Source organism: Panicum virgatum, chromosome 8N (assembly GCF_016808335.1).
Source record: "Panicum virgatum strain AP13 chromosome 8N, P.virgatum_v5, whole genome shotgun sequence".
NCBI lineage: Eukaryota > Viridiplantae > Streptophyta > Magnoliopsida > Poales > Poaceae > Panicum > Panicum virgatum.
In genome coordinates, this window is record NC_053152.1 from 7,876,538 (window position 1) to 7,898,074 (window position 21,537).

General features: G+C 42.8%; 2 protein-coding genes across 5 annotated transcripts; one reads left to right on the forward strand and one right to left on the reverse strand.

Moving 5' to 3' along the window:
* Window positions 1–10,239: 10,239 nt before the first annotated feature.
* On the forward strand, window positions 10,240–13,271 carry LOC120686619. 2 transcript variants are annotated; one of them, XM_039968826.1, is made up of 3 exons: window positions 10,240–10,437; window positions 10,504–10,627; window positions 12,651–13,271. In XM_039968826.1, exons 2-3 carry the CDS (start codon window positions 10,525–10,527, stop codon window positions 13,034–13,036), a joined length of 489 nt encoding a protein of 162 aa, XP_039824760.1. In that variant the 5' UTR covers window positions 10,240–10,437; window positions 10,504–10,524; the 3' UTR covers window positions 13,037–13,271. The 2 variants fall into 2 exon arrangements, with proteins under 2 accessions (XP_039824760.1, XP_039824761.1); XM_039968827.1 differs by lacking the exons at window positions 10,240–10,437; window positions 10,504–10,627 and adding an exon at window positions 11,445–12,401.
* A 1,558-nt stretch (window positions 13,272–14,829) lies between these two features.
* Window positions 14,830–19,242, reverse strand: LOC120685798 (B3 domain-containing protein Os11g0197600-like). 3 transcript variants are annotated; one of them, XM_039967889.1, is made up of 6 exons: window positions 19,105–19,242; window positions 18,663–18,988; window positions 17,038–17,698; window positions 16,385–16,468; window positions 16,094–16,257; window positions 14,830–15,325 (listed from the first exon to the last, which is right to left on the reverse strand). In XM_039967889.1, exons 2-6 carry the CDS (start codon window positions 18,975–18,977, stop codon window positions 15,044–15,046), a joined length of 1,506 nt encoding a protein of 501 aa, XP_039823823.1. In that variant the 5' UTR covers window positions 18,978–18,988; window positions 19,105–19,242; the 3' UTR covers window positions 14,830–15,043. The 3 variants fall into 3 exon arrangements, with proteins under 3 accessions (XP_039823823.1, XP_039823825.1, XP_039823826.1); XM_039967891.1 differs by having other exon boundaries at window positions 18,663–18,989; window positions 19,110–19,224; XM_039967892.1 differs by having other exon boundaries at window positions 17,038–17,198; window positions 17,307–17,698; window positions 18,663–19,207.
* Between the last annotated feature and the right edge of the window lie 2,295 nt (window positions 19,243–21,537).

Here is a 21,537-nt window from a genome sequence, read left to right on the forward strand (position 1 = left end):
ATACCATCAGGGCCCATTGCTTTACCGCCATTCATCCTCTTCAAAGCCTCTCTGATCTCTGCCTCCTGAAATCTCCTCACAAAACGTCTGTTGGTATCGTCAAAAGAGTCATCTAACTCAAAGATAGTGCACTCATTCTCCTCATTAAATAGCTTGTCGAAGTACTCTCGCCATCTGTCTTTGATCTCGTCATCTTTCACTAGAAGTCAATCTGTCCCATCCTTGGTGCATTTGATTTGGTTGATGTCTCGTGTCTTCCGCTCGCGGATCCTAGCCATCCTATAAATGCCCTTCTCCCCTTTCTATGTGCCTAGTCGCTGATACAGGTCATCGTACGCCTTACCCTTTGCTATACTCACAGCTCGCTTTGCAGCCCTTTTCGCTAATTTATAGCCCTCGATGTTGGCTGCACTCTTGTCAAGATGGAGGCACTTGAAACATTCCTTCTTCTCCTTAATAGCCCTTTGCACCTCGTCATTCCATCACCAGGTGTTTTTTTCCAACCTGTTTGCCTCTCCTACTTACACCAAGTGCCTCTGAGGCCACCTTCCGAATACATGTCGCCATCTTTAGCCACATGTCGTCAGCATCTTCTCCTTCTTCCCAAGACCCCACACCTATCATCCTTTCCTTAAACATTTGTGCCGCTTCCCCTCTAAGCTTTCACCACTTCGTTCTCATAATCTTGGCACGTTTGCCCTAGTGGACACGTACTCGAAAACGAAAGTCCGCCACCACAAACTTGTGTTGAGGGACAACGCACTCTCTAGGTATCACCCTACTATCTAAGCAATCCCGTCTATCCTCTCTCCTAGAAAGGATAAAGTCGATCTGGCTCGAGTGTTGTCCACTACGAAATGTCACAAGATGGGATTTTCTCTTCCTAAAAAGGGTATTCGCTATCAACAAGTCGTATGCCAATGCAAAGTTCAAAACATCCTCCCCTTCTTGACTCCTGCTATCATACCCAAAATCCCCGCGCACCTGCTCGAACCATACATTAGTCGCACCCACATGTCTGTTGAGATCTCCTCCTATGAGGAGTTTCTCGCTGACAGGCACAGTACTGACCATACTATCCAGATCTTCCCAGAACTGCTTCTTGGTGCTCTCACTAAGGCCTACCTGAGGGGCATAGGCACTGATCACATTCACAGCCGAATCTCCCACTACTATCTGGACCAGAATAATCCGGTCGCCTCAACTTCTAACATCTACGACTCCATCCTTAAGGCTCCTATCGATCAAGATACCGACACCATTCTATCCGCTATTGTCTCCGTGTACCAAAGCTTGAAACCACTATCCTCAACCTCCTTCGCCTTCTGGCACTTCCATTTAGTCTCCTGAACGCATAGAATATTTACACGACTTCTAATTGCTACATCAACTAGCTCTCGCAACTTACCCGTTAGAGACCCCCTACGTTCCAGCTACCTATACGAATTCTAGTTGGCTCGGCTAGCTTCCTTACCCTTCGCACCCGTCGAGGGAAGTGCGAAGACCCTTGCTCATTTATCACTACACCCCGGCGTAGATGTCGCGCGCCACTCAGGTGACGATCCGACTCTTGCTCACTTATCATCGTACCCAGGTCACGATACGACGCGCCATTGATGGGGTGGCGGCCCAGCCCTTGCCCATTTAACACCACACCTGGATTCCGATGTGGCGCGTCGCTAAAAGGGTTACTCCCCAACGAGTTTTTTATGGGTTTCATATCCATTAGAGTGGCTATTTTTTTACACTGATTCGCCAAACCTATCACAATCCTCCTCCTTTACCCGAGTTTAGGACCAGTTATGTTGAGACGACTCGAGAAAGTCTTCCAGTCAACACAGGCAGTATAAGTTAAAAAAGGAAGAAATTTCTACACAAAATCTAGTCTCAGGCCGAATGCTTTACCAAATACGATCCTCGTAAGAGAAAGGATTGGCAATGATTTCTACGAATCAAGTCCACCGGCCCTCCCCTGCACCCTGTTTAGATGTTTTGCAAAAAAAATTTGTGATAGAATCTTGCTAATTTGAAGTACTAAATGAAGTCTATTTACAAAACTTTTTGCACAGATGGGTTGTAAATCGCGAGACGAATCTAATGATGCTAATTAATCCATGATTAATTCATAATTAGCGGATGATTACTGTAGCATCACTGTTGCAAATCATGAATTAAGTAGGCTCATTAGATTCGTCTCGCGATTTACAGCCCATGCATGCAAAAAGTTTTGTAAATAGACTTCATTTAGTACTCCATGCATGTGTCGAAACATTCAATGTCATATTATTTTTGCATTTACGGGTTTTGAGCCCTGAATCTCCACAAAATCCTTGCCCAGCGTTGCCATACACGTATCCAATGGCGTATTTGCCAATATTCTCGCTCAATAATTCAAGGCGAATGCCCAAAATCATAATATCTTAAATACACAGGGACTCACCTTCGAAACCCCTCCAAAACTCCAGGTGAATCGAAATAAATGGATCTCTGTCCGGCGGACCCCACGAGGCCAAGAACTACTTGGACCATGCGACTGTCCCCGTGGGCTCCTCAGAAGCGCATCCAACGACCAACGGCTCGTGTCCACCGCATCCAACGGCTCGTGTCCGTCGTGTCCCATGAACCGCGTCCACAGAAGCGCCTGGCCGTTGCGGGGACGGGTGAGCCCGGGTGGAATATGCCCCTGTGGACGGAGGGGAGGGGAAGGAATCTGCCACGCTGGCCCCCTCCTTCCGTCGTCTCCGGCTCCTCCAAAGCTCTGGCTCGGCTTCTTCAGACATGGTCGTATCCAACTTTTTTTTAGTACATGCAGTTGGAAGCATTGTGGTTTAGTATAGTACTAAGTGCCATGTTGTACTGCAGATAAAATACAGAAGAAGTTGTTGCAGTCATGTTGATGCAGTCTATGAACCTCTAACTGGTTTTCAGCCAAGCTTGTCCTTTGGATCTTCCTCTGGTCAAAAACTGCCAGGATTAAAAGAGGAATAAAAGCTTTGGTACTGCCCCTGTTTGTTTGAACAAAGCTATAGGGAAAAAATGAATGCATGGGACCTAACTAATCCTATTTTTCTTTGATGATAGGTAAGACGAGAGCACTGCCAATCAAAGCACAACTAACAGCACTCGTCTAGAGTTCAGATAATTCAGATACCCCGTCAATTGTTTTATTGTAGGCTCCACCAGCTATGGATTAGGACCCCCATTGTTATGCTTGTTTGTAGGTCTTCTTAAATTAAGGAGTTCACCTTTCTCCTAGGTTGATGCTAGACAGCGATTTCGATGACTTTTTAAGTCTTGCGTGGTTTAGTGGATTGAAAGGCCACCTCAATCTTTTCCAATCCCCTTACCAAAGATCTCAGATTTCCTTTTTTTTAACTCGGAAAGCTAGTTTCCATTAGACAGCAGCTCCAGCCTGATCATTGGAGACCACTTTGTTGCAAATTCTCGAGCAATGCGGGATGACACAATAATCAAAAGATGCATCAATGAAATCTTTAATCTACTTGAGAAGGCTGCCATCCACACTTTGATCAAGATCAGAAGAAGTCAGACCCCTCACCAAATCAGACACATCAGTCTCAAGAATGATTCGTGACATACCCAGCTGCGATATTCTCTCTAGACTGTGCAAGGTAGCAAGAGCTTCAGCTTGAAAAGGGGTAGCCACCCTGCACAGGTTACCACAACTGCCCCCTAGGAATTCACCCGCCCTGACTTGTAGCAGCTCTAAAGGCAGCATCAGTGTTGATCTTGTGCACATCTTCAGGAGGTGGCTGCCATCTCTGTTGTCTGGCTTGCTGGTGGATGTTGTTTGATTTCCGCCCTTTTTCATATTCAGAGGCACAAAAAGTCACCAAAGAGCATGGGTCTGTAGGTCTTTTATCCCCACAATTACCTCCCCCTTGTTTAGATGCCTTCAAAATTCCAAAATTTTACAAGATTTCCCATCACATCAAATTTTTGAACGTATACATGAAGTATTAAATGTAGCTAAATAAAATAACTAATTACACAGTTTGTCTATAATTTGCGAGACGAATTTTTTGAGCCTAGTTAATCCATGGCGGGACAATAATTACCAAATACAAACGAAAGTGCTATAATATTTTACAACCAAAACTTTATGCATCTAAACAAGGTCCTTATTTCTTGCTGACCACTATCTCCATAACAGAACAATAATTTGCAGCTGGATTTGCGGTGAGAGAGACCAGAACAAGATCTCAGATTTCAGCATAATAATGCCCATATACACACAATGAAGAAATGTACTGTACATATGCTTGTATTTTTCTGAAACGGTTTGACAGAATATTGTTGTTTTTCCCTCTGAAAGCTAGATCGACTGATCTATGCATATCTGTCTTATTCGTGAGCAAATTAAATAGCTGCGTGCCAAAAAAAAAGGTTTAAAAAATCTAGTATGTTCTGTGATGTAGCTGACTGCTCGTCATCGTGTTGTACTGCTCTCCGAGCTACACAAGGGCCAAAAACAAGGGTAGGTGGTCCTTTTTTTTTTTGATAGGAAGGGTAGGTGGTTCTGGTTCTGCGTGTTATCCGCAGAGTACTCCAGACAGCAAGGACACCTGCAACGTCCAGCGCTCTATACAACCAACAAATGCTGCTACTGCTGTGTCACTACTGCTCGGCCACAGCAGCCAGCTTGTTCAGCAACAGCTTATTTTGTCCCCTTTCCTGCTTTCCACGGTGACACAGTTCAAAACTTTTATGCTGATATCTTTTCCAAAAACAAAAACTTTACTACTGCTTCCGTTATGCTGAGATCTTTTCCAAAAACAAAAACTTTACTATTTCTTCCGTTCTAAATTATAATTCATTTGGTTTTTTCAACCCAAATTTGACCACTCATCTTATTCAAAAATTTGTGCAAAATACATTTTTTTATCGTGGCTTACTTTATTAATAAATTTTTTTCAAGAATGATTTAAATTTAACTATGTTTTCATAAATTTTTTGAATATTTATAACTACAAATTTTCATGGGTGCGTCGTTTCATGCCGTGGTAATAGTGCGTGTAATTTTCTTAAAACATACCTTAGCGATGTTCAAATGCGCATGCATAGTATGACTGGAGGGAGTAGATCCAAAGAGAGTCTTTTTTTTCATTATTTTTTAGTTAGCTAAATCTAGACGGAGATGCATGAATCGGCAGAGATCGAAGAAGACGGTGATTCTTATAACAATCATTACGCAATGATTGCACTAGTAACAGTATCTGGTTACCAGAAAGTAAGTATTTTATATATTTGATTTCCCCATACTTTAGGGACCACTCTTAAAGTATTATGTGTACATATTCTAGTGTTTTTGGACGAACTCTGTGAAAGATGTGACAAAAGTTTTTTGGCTACAGGTCAAATTGAGCATGCATAGGCGTGCCTTCGGTGTCAGCTAGCTGTGTCCTCGAGTAGAGAACACCATTCACAGCCTGTGGTACTCATGTCCAGTCCTTAACGTGGTCCACGATAGCTTGGAGCCGTTTGAAATTGGACCTTTGCAAAAACTTTTTCAAAAATTCAGGATGAACAACTCCACCACTATATCTATATGCGAATAAGTCAATCAGGACTATTACTCAAGTTCCAAGTGAGGCTTAGCGTTCATTTGAAACTAATTCACCTCATCACCTGCTAATTCTCTGACCCTTTGTTACACTTACACCCCTATTCATAAATTTGAATAATTTCATTTAACTTCAAAAATTTTACCTGAAAGTTCTCACCTTCTCCATACATCCAAATGACCAACTCTGACGTGTACATCCCGTGCCTAGGATCTATAATCCCATCGTACTTGACTACAAATTGGTTTCTTGTCCAGGAAGGGAGCATAGGAGAATCAGCTTAGCTCAAATTAAATATCATGTATTTTACAAACAAGGTACAAAAGGATTGATACTGTAGTGTTCTACTTTCTTCGTTCTCAAGACCCGTTTGTCTCACTTGGTGCTGAGTGTTGGCTTGTTGCAGGTTGGAGAAGTAAGGAGTTGATTGTTGAATGTTGAATGCAACAATATGTCATATATATTGTTACAATTTGAGACTTGTGTGTTTGTAGATCCAATACAAAACTTGCAATAATTCATAATATCCAGGCTAAGATAAAACCATGCCTAAAAGAATAGGTGCCATTAAGAGATTCCCAAACAAAGTTTTTAAATATTTTGATCGCTTTATATACACAAAAAAATTAGTAAAACATGTCACATATAAAAAGGATATTAATATGTTTTTCATGAAAATTATTTTCATATTACTGCACATTTATGAAATTTTACTAATACAGATATGAAAAAAATAACATGAGTGTACAAAAAACATGTCAATATCTAAAATAATAAATACTCCCTAGGTATTTTACAAGGCGCATTTTTTAGTGGGACTAGGCTTTCACAAAAAATTACTCTATTTATTAAATACCACAGAGTTTATGCCATTAAATTGTATTGGAAAACACTTTCTTCTTATTATAATTTCATATCACAGAAATGAAATACTAATAGAGTAATTATTTATCTTGTCATAATAAAACAAAATATATATAGCTTGTAAAAACAAGCAAAAGAGTAGTAAAAAATGAATGAGGAAAAGTTAATATTTGATATCTTTCTAAGATATCTAGATTGGCTTTGTAGCATGAATTAATTAAATATAGTGCTTATCTTATACCTTGGTAGATACTAGCATCTATGACAATTGGCAGCTGTGTTATTCGTAGTTTTTTTCTTTTATTTCCTCTATATTTTTCTTGCTGTATGTGAAAGATTAGGACGATCCAATTGACTCGCCTCCTAGCTGTGCCCGTATCAAGGAATTGACACCTTCTCAGTACATCCAAATGACCAACACTCTTGTGTATACATTCCGTAGCACGATCCAAGGATTCATAATCCCCTCATACTTGGCTGCAGGTCCTGTCCAGAAAGGGAGAAAAATAGGAAAGTCAGCTAGAGCAAAATTAAAATCTTCTACAAATTTACGCGAAATGACTGGTACTCTATTTTACAGATTTAGACAGCTTAGTATGCACACACACACACAAAAATATCACAGCAACTTATTATATAAAACGGATATTGATCTTTTTTTCATGAACCACTAGTAACAAAAATTTGTCTACAATAAATCCGTGTGTCTAAAATGGTAAGTAGAAATGAATTATGGAGCAATTAATTAATATTTGCCTGTGTTTCATTAAAAAAATTAATATTTGCCTTCCTAACAAGATGCCTAGATTATCTGTAGCAGGATTAACTGACTACCGATCATATCCCTAGATGCGAAAGGTTGGGCGGCCGAGTTGGCTAGCCCAGCCCGGTAGCCTCGCTCCCACGAGGTCGTGAGTTCGAATCCCAGCTAGGACGAATTTCCGCTCGTGGGTTAAAAAAAATCCCTTCGCTGTGCTCACCGCAAGGTTTGGCCCTCTCGGGCATGGGCCAGGGTTCGGGGGTTTTCCGCGGCCGGGAGAAGCCGAAGTCGCTTCCTCTTAATGAAAAATAGTGGGGTCCGTTCACCCCGGCCACATTTTTTTTATCCCTAGATAGGCAGCAGAATCTGTACGGGAGCTGGCAGCAAATTTATTATTACTCTCCTTTTTTTCTGCTGCAAGTTTCTTTTCTTATTTTTTCTCTGTGGCCGTGAGATTTAGGACGAGACCATTTTTTCTTGGTGTGCCTTTGGAGATCGGTCTGAACTTGCAACATACATGGGGCCAAAATGGTCCTCCTCATGTTGCTTCAATAATGGATGGCATGCAACCTTATGTGCTTTGCAAGATAAAGAATCGCAGCCATGTGGGTTGAGCCACTAATCTCATTGTATCAGGTTTCTCATTAATTTTGAGTCCACCTTTATACACATGTAAATGCGCCTCCCTTTTGTGTAGGTGTTTTTATCTATAGGGAATTATTTTTGTACGATTATGATCTTCGACGTGTTTGAATAATTATGATGACAATATAAGGAAAATCTTTAAAATGGAGAAAATAATGTTTGTGTGCTTAGTACCTTTATTGCTAGATGTTTGCTGTTGGTCATCAAACATTTAGGGATGGAGATGGAGGTAGCACCTTTTTCACAACCATGTCTGAGAATATTTTTCATTGAGATAATGATTTGTGTGTGCTACCTTTTTCTGGTTAAAACGAGAAGAAAACCTAAGATATAATAGCACATAATATATATAAGACCCAATTCGCAGCGTTAGAGCTTTATCTACGCCGAACTGTATATATAGATCTTGAATACAAGGATCTGAGTAGTTGGTGAACTGGGCCACTGTTGAGTTATTGCCAAACAGTGCCTCCCTACCAGACTGAACTAAAAGTGTAGAGCTACTTCATTTTAATTTCTTGGCCACACATCCAACCCCAAATATATCACTTCACTAAACTTTGTCACTAAATGAAATGTGTACATTACTACATCCAGTGAAGTGATCTCTTATTGTCATCATACTAAACCTCTACAGAGTTTGTAAACGTCAAGCTGTGTTGTCTCTGTCACCGGATTTGGAGAGATCCGACCACCGGACCAGTGCTGGCTTCTGGGCCTGCCACACACTTGGAGCCTTTGCCAAGAGGCCCCGCCCATGTAACGAACGCACCCGATCCACCATATTTGACCATAAACTTATATTTTGGGGCGTTTCGTAACATTTGGATGCTTTTGGGATCATTTTGTTGGCTTATGAAACTCGTTGCAAAATGGGACCGTACGCCGGCAGCCCAAACACGGTAGCACCTAAACCGGTAGCACCACACCGCTGCTAACTGATCGAGTAGGTTTTCTAATAAATAAATTAAAATTGAATAGTTTTTTAAAAATGAATTAAATGATCCACTGGAGATATGTGTGCACACAGTCACACCTTGTGGCCATGGGTGGTGATTGATCACGACATGACAAAGTAGATGAGATGACCGGATATATTCATGTGGTGACCGACGAGGATTACCATAGTACGAGGAGGATTTGCCACCTCGTAAAAAACACATTGTGAAAGCGGATTTAAATTCCTAGTTCTCTCTTTCTAGTTCCTCTATCTTCATTTGCTTACTTTTTCTCTCACTAACTCATGAGGCCCACTAGCCATAGAGCAAAGCCCACATAGGAGGAAAAACTTGTGTTTGCCTAGGTATTTTTTATCGGAAAAAAGTCATTTTTAGCTCCTTGGACTATGGGTCGAATCTGTGTTTCTTCCCTAAATCACAAAACCGTCCATTTGGACTCTTCGAACTCGTAGTACTGGACATATCACCTCCTTGACTGGTTTCTCTAACTGGTTTTCCTCCTTTTCTTTTATATTTATTTTGGCTGAATATTTAAAAAATTATAGTAAATTATATAAAAATCGTAAAATAGAAAATTTAATTTTGTTGGACTCCACATGATTAGACCTATGCAGTGAATATATTATATAACATACTTTAGTACAAAAAAATTTTCTGTATATTTAGATATATACTTTTCTGTAATAAATTCATAGCTACTGTTTGTGTGGTTAAATTATTTTGAAAATTTCATGGTGAGCTAACCATTAAATTCTAGACATGTAATAAAAATTTCATGCTCATTGGATCATGCATGTTTGAGTTATAGATTTATCTAGTTAAACATAGATAAATATATTGATAAACCTAGATAAATCTATAACTCAGGCATGCATCAATCAATGAGAATGAAAATTTTATTATAGATCAAGCATGTAATGATTAGCTCAACATAAAAATTTCACCATAATAATACAATGAAAATTGTGGCTATGAATTAATTACAAAAATATATATATCTAAATCTACAGCAAGAGCTTTGTACTGAATTATACCATATAATATATTTACTACATGATCTACTCATGTGGAATCCAAAAAATATATTTTTATTTTATGATTTGTTTGTTATTTTATGATTTTTATGTGATTTACTATGATTTTTCAAATATTCAACCAAAATAAATATAAAAAAAGAGAAAAACCACTTAGGGAAACCAGTCAAGGAGGTAATATGTCCGGTATTGCGAGTTCGAGGAGTCCAAACGGACGGTTTTATGGTCTAAGGATGAAACACGGACTCGACCTATAGTCCAGGGAGGTAAAAAGAACTTTTTCTTTTTTTTATCCAACCCCCTACATACAAACTTTTGAATCAAATGTAAGTTTCGTCATTTTCTTCTTCTTCTTTTACTCTCTCCCTCATCTTTGTAGCACTCCACCTATTTCAACACCAAATCACCACTTTGTCAACCCCACCCCCCCATCTTCCAGGATCCGTCTCCAGCAAATCGCCTCTGTGAGCTAAGCCATCTTCGACTAGTGGTAGATTCCCCCTACCCCCGTCCCAACCCTCCTCTGCCATCTGTATTTAGCGGCGGCGTCCTTACCGCTTCACCGCCATACCTACCGCCACCACATCCAAGTAGGCCTACTGTCGTTGATTCCTTGCTGCAAACCACCAAAAACCTAATCCTAATCTCGCTCGCAGAAATCAACCGAGACGAAGAAGATGGGTCCAAGCTCCGTAAAGATGGGGAAGATGACGTCGGATCTCATCGAGGATAAGGAACCACGGGTCGGAGAAGGGAGGAAGAAATTTGGGAAATACCCAGGTATACTATATATCGTTTCCAATTTTTTGTCCAAAGAGATAGAAATGACGTATGGATTGCGGCTAGCTTTGAAAATACACTCTCTGTTCACCATGCATGTCTAGTGCAAGAGGTAAAAGTATTTTTTCCTCGTAGATTTCTCTTTTAGTTTGTTAAAGTGTGAGTTCAATCATCTAGCTATGCACAAAGTGTAATTCAAATAGTTCAAAACTAACATATTGCCGAACAGTTGGGGGGCATGGCTATTTTTAGGTGTAATGTTTGCAGTCCTAATATTGTAATTTTTTCCATAATAATAGTATATATGTTCTCTATTTCAAAAAAAATGTTATTTCCCTGCTCAACGAACATTGGATGATAAAGCATCCAGATGTACTAAATTAAGTAAGGGATGATAAAAATTGGATTCAATGAACATCCATCCCATGACTTTATTATGCAAATGTATCCTTTTTCTAATGTTATGCATACCATAAAAGTGGTAATAAGGCACATGTTATTGGATTGATAGGTCTCCTAATGTTGCATTGCTTTTGGTCTCTTGAGTGCATCCTTCTATTTTGGTTTACATCATGAGATGACATTTGATGGTACAGTAGCCCAGTAATATTAAACATGCTAATCCACACCATGACTGGTCCAGGTACAAAAGCAAAAGGCCTAACTTTGCTACTGGTCCATGAGTGCACACACCTACAGGCTATAGCTACTATGTGACATCTTTTGTGAGTGCTCAAGCAAAGATCTCCAATGATTGGTGTCTCTGAGCCAACCCAAAATTCATTTATTCTGGTTCTAGCTCCCTCTAAGTTCCCAACAAGAATTTCTTGGACGGTTTTGCTATGACATGCCCACTTGGCAAGTCCTCTGAGTGGACTGTGCCGTCAAGCTCATGTTTTTCAAGGTTTGCATTACCATTGGGTCCTTGCTCTATCCTGAAATTAAATTGTCAACACAGAGATTTTCAGTAGCAACCTTGCTACTTCAGTTGATTATTTCGGAATTTTAGATACTCTCTATATGGATAGGTTTTGAATGACTTCCAAAAGATCGATCTGATCTATGTTGGAAACAGTACATCTTCAGAATCTTATCTCACCAAGATGACAACGCCAAGGTAAAACAATGCAGAGTCAGCCAAAACAATCTGTTACCCAAGGCCATTTCACTCAGACATCTTTTCCTCTCTGTGGAAAGCACTGCTCAACACCTCATTCAGTCTTCTTTACTCTTTCCCCAGAAGGCCAGAAGAGCATAGGACACACGTAGACAGGCAGCAGGCAGATCAGATTCCGTCTTTCCAAGCAACATCGCATCTTCTGCAGAAAGGCATCAGAATGCAAACCATCTGGGCTGTTTCTCCCCCCTCCAAAACCACTGAAGTAATCCTGATCTACATGTTCATGGATTCCAGGCAGCCTCCCCTGCTTTCCAATCACCCCAGCCATGCAGCACCAATCCTTTCCCCCAGAATGTACTGGCTGTTTGGTCCAACCAGCAACATCCTTTATTCACAGCTTCTGTTAGGCAGGCCAGACCATGAACATTCTTTAAGGTGCATTTCACAACACACACAGCGCCTTTCCCCCCTTTAACTTTTGAGTGCATAGATCCTCTGCATAACATGTGATCATTTGAAGCATCAAGGCCTTCAGTGCCTGTCATTTTTGCTCAACAGTGTGCACTAATCACTGGACAATTATTGCCTTGTCATCCATGTCTTCAAAGTTGAAACTCCAGGAAGCCATATCTTCAACAGACAATCCAATTTCAGGTTGGTAGATGAGGATGTTGCACCATCCATGACAGTGAGGCATCCATGACCACTCTCATACCATAGCTGCTAGCTAGCTAGTAGTACACACCAAGTGTTCCACATATATATAGAGACATATATAGATACAAACGAGCTAAGGAGGAGTAGTACACATACATCAACACCACACATATGTACACCTTAAAGATTTGCAGGTTTTCAAGAAAAACATGGATGACTTCACTTTCCCCATTCTCCATAACGCAGGAGGGCAGCTTCTTCCATCAGCGTTCCCTCACCAGCTCGGCCTCGGCGGCTCCCCTCCACCGTGGTTCCTCGCCGCCGCCGGTGGGGAGGAGGATGAAGAGGAGGAGAAGATGGACATGCTGTGGGAGGACTTCAACGAGGAGCTCGCCAGCGCGCCGCCGCTGTGCCCGCTGAGCCCTCTGATCAACAAGGGAGGGCTGGCGATGAAGGAGGAGGCCTGGCGCGACGACGACCTGATCGTCGTCGATCTGGAGAAGCGCCTCCAACATCCACAGGACGGCAGGGTGGTCCGGTGCCGGCGGTGGAGCCTGGTGCTCATGCTCAGGCTGCTCAAGAAGCTGTTCCTGGTCAAGAAAACCAGGAACCCGAGAACTGCACCGATTTGATCCTCATCAGATTGGGCTTAGGCTTCTACCTCCAAGAAAATCATGGCCGAGTTATAAACAATATACCAGAGGATGTTTTGATTAATTGGTAGTGCGTATGAGTGTGACATTGATCTGTACAAGTTTGTACTTGTTTTTGCTCTCACAAGGCAAATAGCCCTGTGTTCTTTTTTGCTGAAGAATGTGTTTCTTACCATCAGTATTATAAACCTAACTACCTGTTATTGACTTTGAATTTTGGTGTACATCATTTGTTACTACCGTCAAATTCTGCATGTGGTCATCAACCAGAGCAAGTTCACTTAAAATCATGCAATGCACATTTGACTGGATAAATAGAAGATGAAATGTTTGTCAACTTGACTTATTGGCATTTGATATGTTTAAGATTGGAATTAGTTGGCATACTAGATACTGTTCTGAGTTCTACTCCTACCATGTACTTGCCAACAACCTCGTAGATATAGCTTCCTTTGCCATCAAGAACCTACCGAAATGAAGGGGCCATTAACTGCAGATGAGCCAAAGTTTCTGGTGGCTGCACCAGCATCTGTATGTGAGGCAAAAAATCGGATGCCCCCAAGTCCCCAAGCTCATAAACACTGCCCTGAACGGTGCAACCAACAAGAAGCTGCTACCCTATCACCTTTCAACATTAGTGATCTAAGTGCCTTACCTTATACATCACATGTCTTAATCTGGCTCTCCTAATCACATCATAAAGAATGTACAGTTGTAGTACTTGTGCACTCAATTCTCCGGCTTCAAGAGGCTTTTTACTTTGGGAAGGTACCATTTGTCTGTACTAATTATACGAGGAGATACCGAAATTAACTCTAGCAGTCTAGCTGAGATGGTAGTACCTCTCTGCATCTCCCAGGGACAGTAAAAAATGCTTGTTGAGAAAGGACAAATACAAGATGAGATAGAAGGAAGGCTCTAACTGTAACACCTAAAAGGCAGCTTCCTTTCACCTGTCTCTCATTCTGATGTTCTTATTCTGCAGACTGAATCATTGAGCAATGATTAGGCCTCACCTAACCTACTTCAGTTATCTCCTGTTTAGCTGTTGCTCTTGGCACACTGATCACCAGTACTTCGAAAAAGTCTGCTGATGAGGCGAGATCTTTTTTTTTGTGGGTAATGAGGAGTGATCTTTCTCCATTGCTGAAGTGCTGGATTGAGTAGAAAGGAATTAAAGGAGGCTTGAGCTGCAGAGCCTGACTGAGACCTCAACACGTGGTCTTCTAGCCATCAGCAGCAAACCAGCAACTAACAGAAAACAGAGTGAAGCAACAAGGAGATGGATGGCCAAGGGCACAGCCATGAAATGGATGCAGCAACCAATAAGCAGGTTGGTCTTGAACAGCAGGAAATTGGTTGTGGAACTTTTGTGTCCTGACAGGTCTGGCCTCACAGCAACCTGCAGCTGCTTGGCATGTGCCAAAAGACCTGATCTTGTGCTCTGTAATATTTGCTAGAAGTCCTGGGCCACTGCCATCTCACAAGTCATACAACAATAAAATCAGTAGTTGAGCAGGCATGAATATGATCACAATAAGTAAGTTTAGTAACAATTTCAGAGAGAAACTAATAAGTGACCGCAGAATACTTCATAACCAGCAGCCAGTTTTGGTCAAGACTTCAGTTGCACCCTAGAGCCACATGGTTGCAACTACCACTCCACCAGCCAATGCAAGGCTGATGATGATCAGATAAATTGCAACCGCTCTCCTGTTTTTCCTACTCCTGGAAAAAACGTTTCCATAATAAACCACAACTCCGCAAGAAAATAATTAACAGGGGCACATCAAATTACCATAATAGGTTCACAACGACATATTTAACCGGTACAACATATGTTATGTTTATTGTCACTTATTTTTGTGAAGCTCTCCCTCTTCAAGGAGCATAGAAGCACTTTCCAGCATGTGAATGAGTGACCAGTGTTCTTATTCTCTAGCCACAGGTCGACGGGATCGCACTCTCCAACGTGCGAATGACACCCTAGTCTTTACTGCTGGCACGGAGGAGCGGGGTTATCTCGGAGACAACCCTGTAGATGTGCACTCTAATGTTGTCCTCCTTGAAAAGTTCAAAGACACAAACATCAAACTTCTCCAGATTGTTTCCTAGAGCAAATTTACCCCAGCCACCGCTGAAAGAGGCGACCGAGCGGCCGCTATAGTAAACATAGTTAACTTCCCAAGGCTTCCCTAGGGGATCCCAGAGCGTCATCTTCTTGCTTGTCCGAGGAAGTGATTCTCTGACAAATTCGCATGTGATGTTCTGCAATACAAGGTAAGTCAGAGAAGTAATGAGAATGTAAACGAGACAATGGTAGATATGGCAATGCTATCCACAAACAAAGTATTAACCCCCTTTTTCGTTAGGTTCTTGAACATTACAATCACAAAGTACCAAATTAACTTTACATAGTCCAATTAGGGATCGAAAAGCTAGGGAACCAAAAGGTGGTTAAATGATCCAAACTAGGCTAATCTGCAAAGTTACTAGAAAAATGCTGGGAAACCATTTGCTGTTACAAGAACAGTTTGTTGCAGAGAGCAGAGTAGAGCAGGGAAGCACGACTCTGATAAATAATGGATTTACAAGAGATGTGATAACTACACCATAAAAACTCCCTATAAATGGAATGCCAAGAGTAATGCATATAGTGAAACAAATAGGAATCCACGTCCATAAGTGGATCAAGCTTATTATCTCAACATGTAGTAACTGTGAATGTCTTTCAGCTATGCCCAGTTGCCAGTATTTTTTTATATACTAAACAATTCTATATTTCCAACAGTGGAGCCAACAGTGAATGCAACAAAGCATACAACACTTGTAAACTACGATCTGTAGATTTTTATCTATCAAAGTATTGATGCTTAACATTCTTAGAACCTTCAGTATTATCTTCAAGGAATTTATATCCCATCTGGGAAAATTCAAACTAAGCACAATAAGGAACCCTGAGCATGCTAGCAACTACAAGGAAGACTTTTGAGCTCGATACAAATGAAATACCATATGGGAAATAAGTGACATTACCATGAAAAATCCCACATAGACATAAGATTCCATCATTGTTTGCACGGCAAAAGGATTCTCTGATTTAAATTCCTTAGCCCTTTTAAGAGCAAGGTCCTTCTCTTCTTGAGTTACTGGACGCCTCTGAGATATTACCACTGGTTGCCTGGCCCTCCTCACAATGACTGAAAGATACAATAGCATCAAATTATTCACAGAAGTCATGTAGTCCAAAAGAATTGAATCTCTTATTAACAATAAATGATGTCAATTTCACTGTAACAAAATTGTTCAGGGGGAGTGAAAACTTACATTTACCAAGCTTAGGCATATTCTTCTCTCTGACCTGAGTCTTGTTGAAAGCCGTAGATTCGTCTAACAATCTGAATGGGGTACCTGTGATATGCAAAAAATAACTTGAGTGGAAAGCATGGATGGCAATAATTTTGAATGAATCCTAGCTAGAAAAATAATGGTTGATCATGAGTGTGCTTGACAATCTATGCCTATGCATGTAATCTATGCATGTAACCAGACAGGCCACCAGGTTGTTTTGGTACCGTGCTGAACTGGGATTGCAATCCTGTTTTGACATAATAGAGCACTTATTTTTAATACTAAAAAAGAGAGAAGAGTCGGTGGTAATCTTAGACAATTGTCACCACCAATAAATAGCTTAGGCATGGGGGTGTTCTGGCAACTACATGCCTGCAACGTCAAAGCACATGGCCTCTTAAGTTCAGACCATGCAGGACAACTAATCAGCAGTACAGTTGCAGGTATGTGCTTAATGGATTAGTCATTTATGCAGTTATCCTGCAGTCAACTTCATGTTGTCAATCAGAACGTACTAAAAAGATTGCAATGTTAGCAGCAAATAGCTATGCACTTCTGCAATGAACACAATAACCAAGAACAATTATTCAGGTCAATTATACATTTTCTGAACATTAAGGCTCTTTTACCTTTCTCAGTGTTGTCAATTGTTGATGCATCCTTAGAAGTAAGACGATCCTTAGAAGTGCGAGGGATAGCTTCAGGTCTCTTCTTCTCAGCATTTTTTGCAACACTTGAATGCCTCTTTGATGCATTGCCACCTTCTGAGAGATCATTCACTCCTCTAGTCCTCTTTCTTGTTTTTGCTTCAGGTCTCTTCTTCTCAGCATTTTTTGCAACACTTGAATGCCTCTTTGATGCATTGCCACCTTCTGAGAGATCATTCACTCCTCTAGTCCTCTTTCTTGTTTTTCCATTACCCTCTTTTGGGGGGAGAACTGATGTATCAGAAGTGCCACCTGCATCCATGTCCCCCTGGACCTCTTCATCATCTTCAATCTTAATCACTACATCATTAGTAGGCTTCGCAATCAAAGCTGGTGGGTCCACGACGCCTAATGAACCGAACACTGTCACAGAGAATTGTGAGAGTCCATCATATGTGAATACCAAGAAATGACCTTGCTTGACAGAGTGATCCATAACAAATTCCTTCCACCCCTGCCCAAAGAACAACCCTTCGGAGTCCGAAGTAAGTACTGCCTGCCATGTGTTGCCGCTCGGACCTTTCAGGGAAACCAGTCCAGTAGGCTGCTCCTTGAGGTGCTGGTGGAAAGATGCAGGGATTTTCTACACATATAAACAATTAATAAGCTGTTAATGTTTTTGTATAGGATGCACACATGAACTTATTGATACTGACGCGAGCTGCATGTGTGACACAATCTCATATCAAAGGTAAGACCAACACTATAAAAAAAAGGTAAAACCAGCAGACGAATGGCATATATAAGGTATGCAGTGTACTAATCTGATGGTGCTGGAATATGCAATCATAATCAGGAGATAAAACATTGCTGAATATTTCTTATCAGAATTATCCGGACACCCACATCCTATAACCTTTTTGCTGAGTCAGACATTCCGCACCGGTGTCGGATTCCGAATGGTATTCGGCGTGTCCAGAAAACTTGCCGAATCAGCCACGACATGACATTTTTGCTGAGTCAGACATTCCGCACCGGTGTCGGATTCCGAGCGGTATTCGGCGTGTCCGAAAAACTTGCCGAATCAGCCACGTCATGACATTTTTGCTGAGTCAGACATTTCGCACCGTGTCGGATTCCGAGTGGTATTCGTCATATCCGATAAACTTGCCAAAATCGGCCACGTCCTAATATTTTTGCTGAGTCAAACATTCCGCACCGGTGTCGGATTCCGAGTGGTATTCGGAACTTGCTGAATCGGATAACCGCATCCGAATCGGACACCAAAACCCGCACGAGGAAGTAAATGGGTACATAACAAGCAATCTACTAACGGCTAGAACATTAGAAAAAAAAAGGCTGTCCTAAAAAAAGATGGCCAAACGCAAAACGTCCCTTTTTTGGCATTACAAGCAAAAGCATTCAGATTTCTAACGGAGATAGATCAAGTCGGATCATCATCCCAGCATCTCATGGAGCAACAACCAAAAGTAGTAATTCTCTTTCGGGAAAGAAAAAAAAGGAACCGAAAAGCAATAGCACAGTCCCCGCCAGTCGCCATTGATTCAGGGATTAAATGAAACAGGGGACGCAGTGAAGAAGCTCACCAATCGCTGCCCCGACTGGTCGGAGAAGAAGATCTTGAAGAACTGCTGGCCGGCGCTCTTGGCCGCCGCCGCCTCCTTCTGCTGCTGCTTCGCCTTCGCCCTCCCCTTCTTGCCGTCTCCCCTCGCCTCCTTCTGCTTCTCCTTCGCTGGCTCCTTGCCCTTCGCCGCCTTCTTGCTGGCTCCCGTCACCTCCTTCTCCTTGGCCCGCTCCTTGCCGTCCTCCCTCGCCGCCTTCCCCTTCCCCTTGCCGCTCTTCTTCTCGGGCGTGGCCGCCGCGCCGCTGCTCCCCTGCTGCTTCTTGCGCCCAGACACCATGGTCGGCTTCTCTGCACAGAGCAACGAGGAATACCCCGGGATGAACAAGATTCAAATGATTATTCACGCCGGCGACGCCGCCGCCGCCGAGACAGAAAAACTGTGGACAGTTAGGACACGGCTGTACCAAGCACTCTCTCTTGGTCTCTCGCTCGCTCTGGGTTTAAGGAATGGCTATGGCGAGGACAGAAGAGTTGGTCTTTTCAGGAAAAGAGGGGAGATGGGCTCGAAAGGCGAAGGCCTGAGCCACCTCCTTCCGGTATTTATTTCTGCCTTTTTTTCTGAACTGGACTGGGTTGTTGGGCAGCGTGCTCTGGACTGTAGCAAGGAAACCAGCCAGCATGCATGATCATCACCTGAGGTAAGGTTGTCACGATCTGGATCATCACCTGAGATGAGATTGTCACGACCTGGAATGGACCCTTGGAATGAGGGATGCAATGTTCTCAAGCTGTATAGGGGAAAGGGCGGGGTGTATAAGGTTTGATCTTCACTACGGAAACGGCCAATCTGCTGTGTGTCCAAACTTTTGTCGTGTGCAAATTTTCGAGCACACGGCAAACGGACCGTTTGCCGTGTGTCGAGCAAAAAAACACACGGTAAACTGTTTGCCGTGTGCCCAGATCTGGGGCACACGGCAAACAACCCCCCACCCCACCAACCCACCCACCCACACACTTAACCGGCACCACCTCCCTACCTCTCCTCCCGCAGATCCACCGCCACCCCCTCCTGGTCTCCACTCCTGCCTGGTCGCCTCCCCTCCCCTACTCTCCTCTCCTCCCCTCCCCTCCCCTCTCCTGCCAGGCCGGGCAGCCCCTCCTCTGCCTCCCCTCCCCTCCCCCCTCTGCTCGCCCCTCACCGGTAGTGAGGAGCGGCGGCGGGGCGAGGAGCGGCGGCGGCGTACTGGGAGCGCCCCCTGCCGGCAACGAGCTCTAGGCGCGGCGCGAGCTTCGGCAGCGGCGGCGGACTGCGCGGCGCGAGTTCCGGCAGCGACGGCGGATGACGCGAGCGGCGGCAGACGGCGCAAGGTCCGGCAGCCCCCTCCCGGCGCGGCCCTCTCACGGTGCGGCAGCCCTTGCTCCTCCTCCGCCACGCGGCCCCTTTCCTCTCCTCTCCCGCCGCCGGATCTGTGGGCCCGGACCCTCCTTCCCCGGCTGGAGGCCGGATCCGGCCCGCCGCCGCTGGATCCCGCCGCTGGAGCCACCACGTGCCGGCCCTTCCCTTCTTCCCCGCCGGGAGGGCGCACTGGGGGACGGCAACGGCGACGAACTCTTCCTTCGGTGCTCGATGTCGACGGTGGAGGGGGATATGGCTCCTGCAGCGGCGGCTTCTAGTGGTAGCTGTGGTGGCGGTCTGTTGGCGGCAGCAGCGTGCGGCGGCCGGCAGGGCAGCAGCGGCGGGGGTGCGAGCGGCGGCGGGGGTGTGGCCGGGCCTAATTTTTTATTTACTGTTCATTTATTTTGTCGTGTGCCATGAGCACTTTACCGACACATGTATGCCGTGTGCGCGTTGCCGTGTGTTGCACACGGCAAAGCTTTTACCGTGTGCAATATGGGCATTCCGGTAGTGCTTATTCATGGAAATTCCGTAAATATCTTATTCTAAAAGTTGAAATAAATAGAACCATTCAAAAATTGGCGGCAGTCGTTTACTAATTCATGATCTGATATGTACAAAATGAAAAGTTCATAAATGTGTTGCCATTGTTCTTTACTGAGAACTACCTACATCCCAGAATATAGCTATTTTTAGATTTTCTCCAAATCAAACATTTTAACTTTGATCATAGATGGTAAAAAAATATAAAGATTCACAACATAAAAGTGATATCAGTTTATTCATAGTGAAACCAACTATCACAACATGTAGTGTTTTCTATTTTTATGTAATTATTTTTGAAGATATTATTGATCAAAGATAAAAAAAATATTTGACTTTAATCAAATCTAAAAGTTGTTATATTTTGGGACAAAAGTAGTATAATTTTTAATGGTGTGACAAAATGAGTCGTTAAAAATATTGGGAGATCTTACCATCTAATATGAACTCACGGAACTTAGGAAGGTGGCTAAGTGGTACGTACACGTGTGTAGAAATAGCGGTGTGCACTTGCAAATGTCGGTCAACCACCGTGCCTCCACCTCTACTTTCTCCACTCTTCGGATCTATGTCAAGTTTAGAAAAAGTATTGTAACAAAAGTGATGTCAAAATTACTAACAGAAATTTGCAGTAGAAAATTTGGTAGCCATTTGGTGCAAAAGTAACTTCAACATTACTTTATTCGACACAAAAAACTTGATATAGGATTATCTTAAGAAAAAAAGATCATGAAGCCGACCTTCTGCAGTGCTGAAGCAATGGCAAGGTGGCGACCCCATCTAAGATATATGGGGCAAACACCTAGCGTTGTCTCCTTCTCCAACGGCGTTAAAGGCTTCACCTATGGTGAGACAGGTGGAAGTGTCGGAAAGTGGACGATGATTTGGCTAGATAACAGCTTCTATGATAGAAGCTTGAAACTTCAAAAACTTTCATGTTTGTTTCCTATGCCAGCTT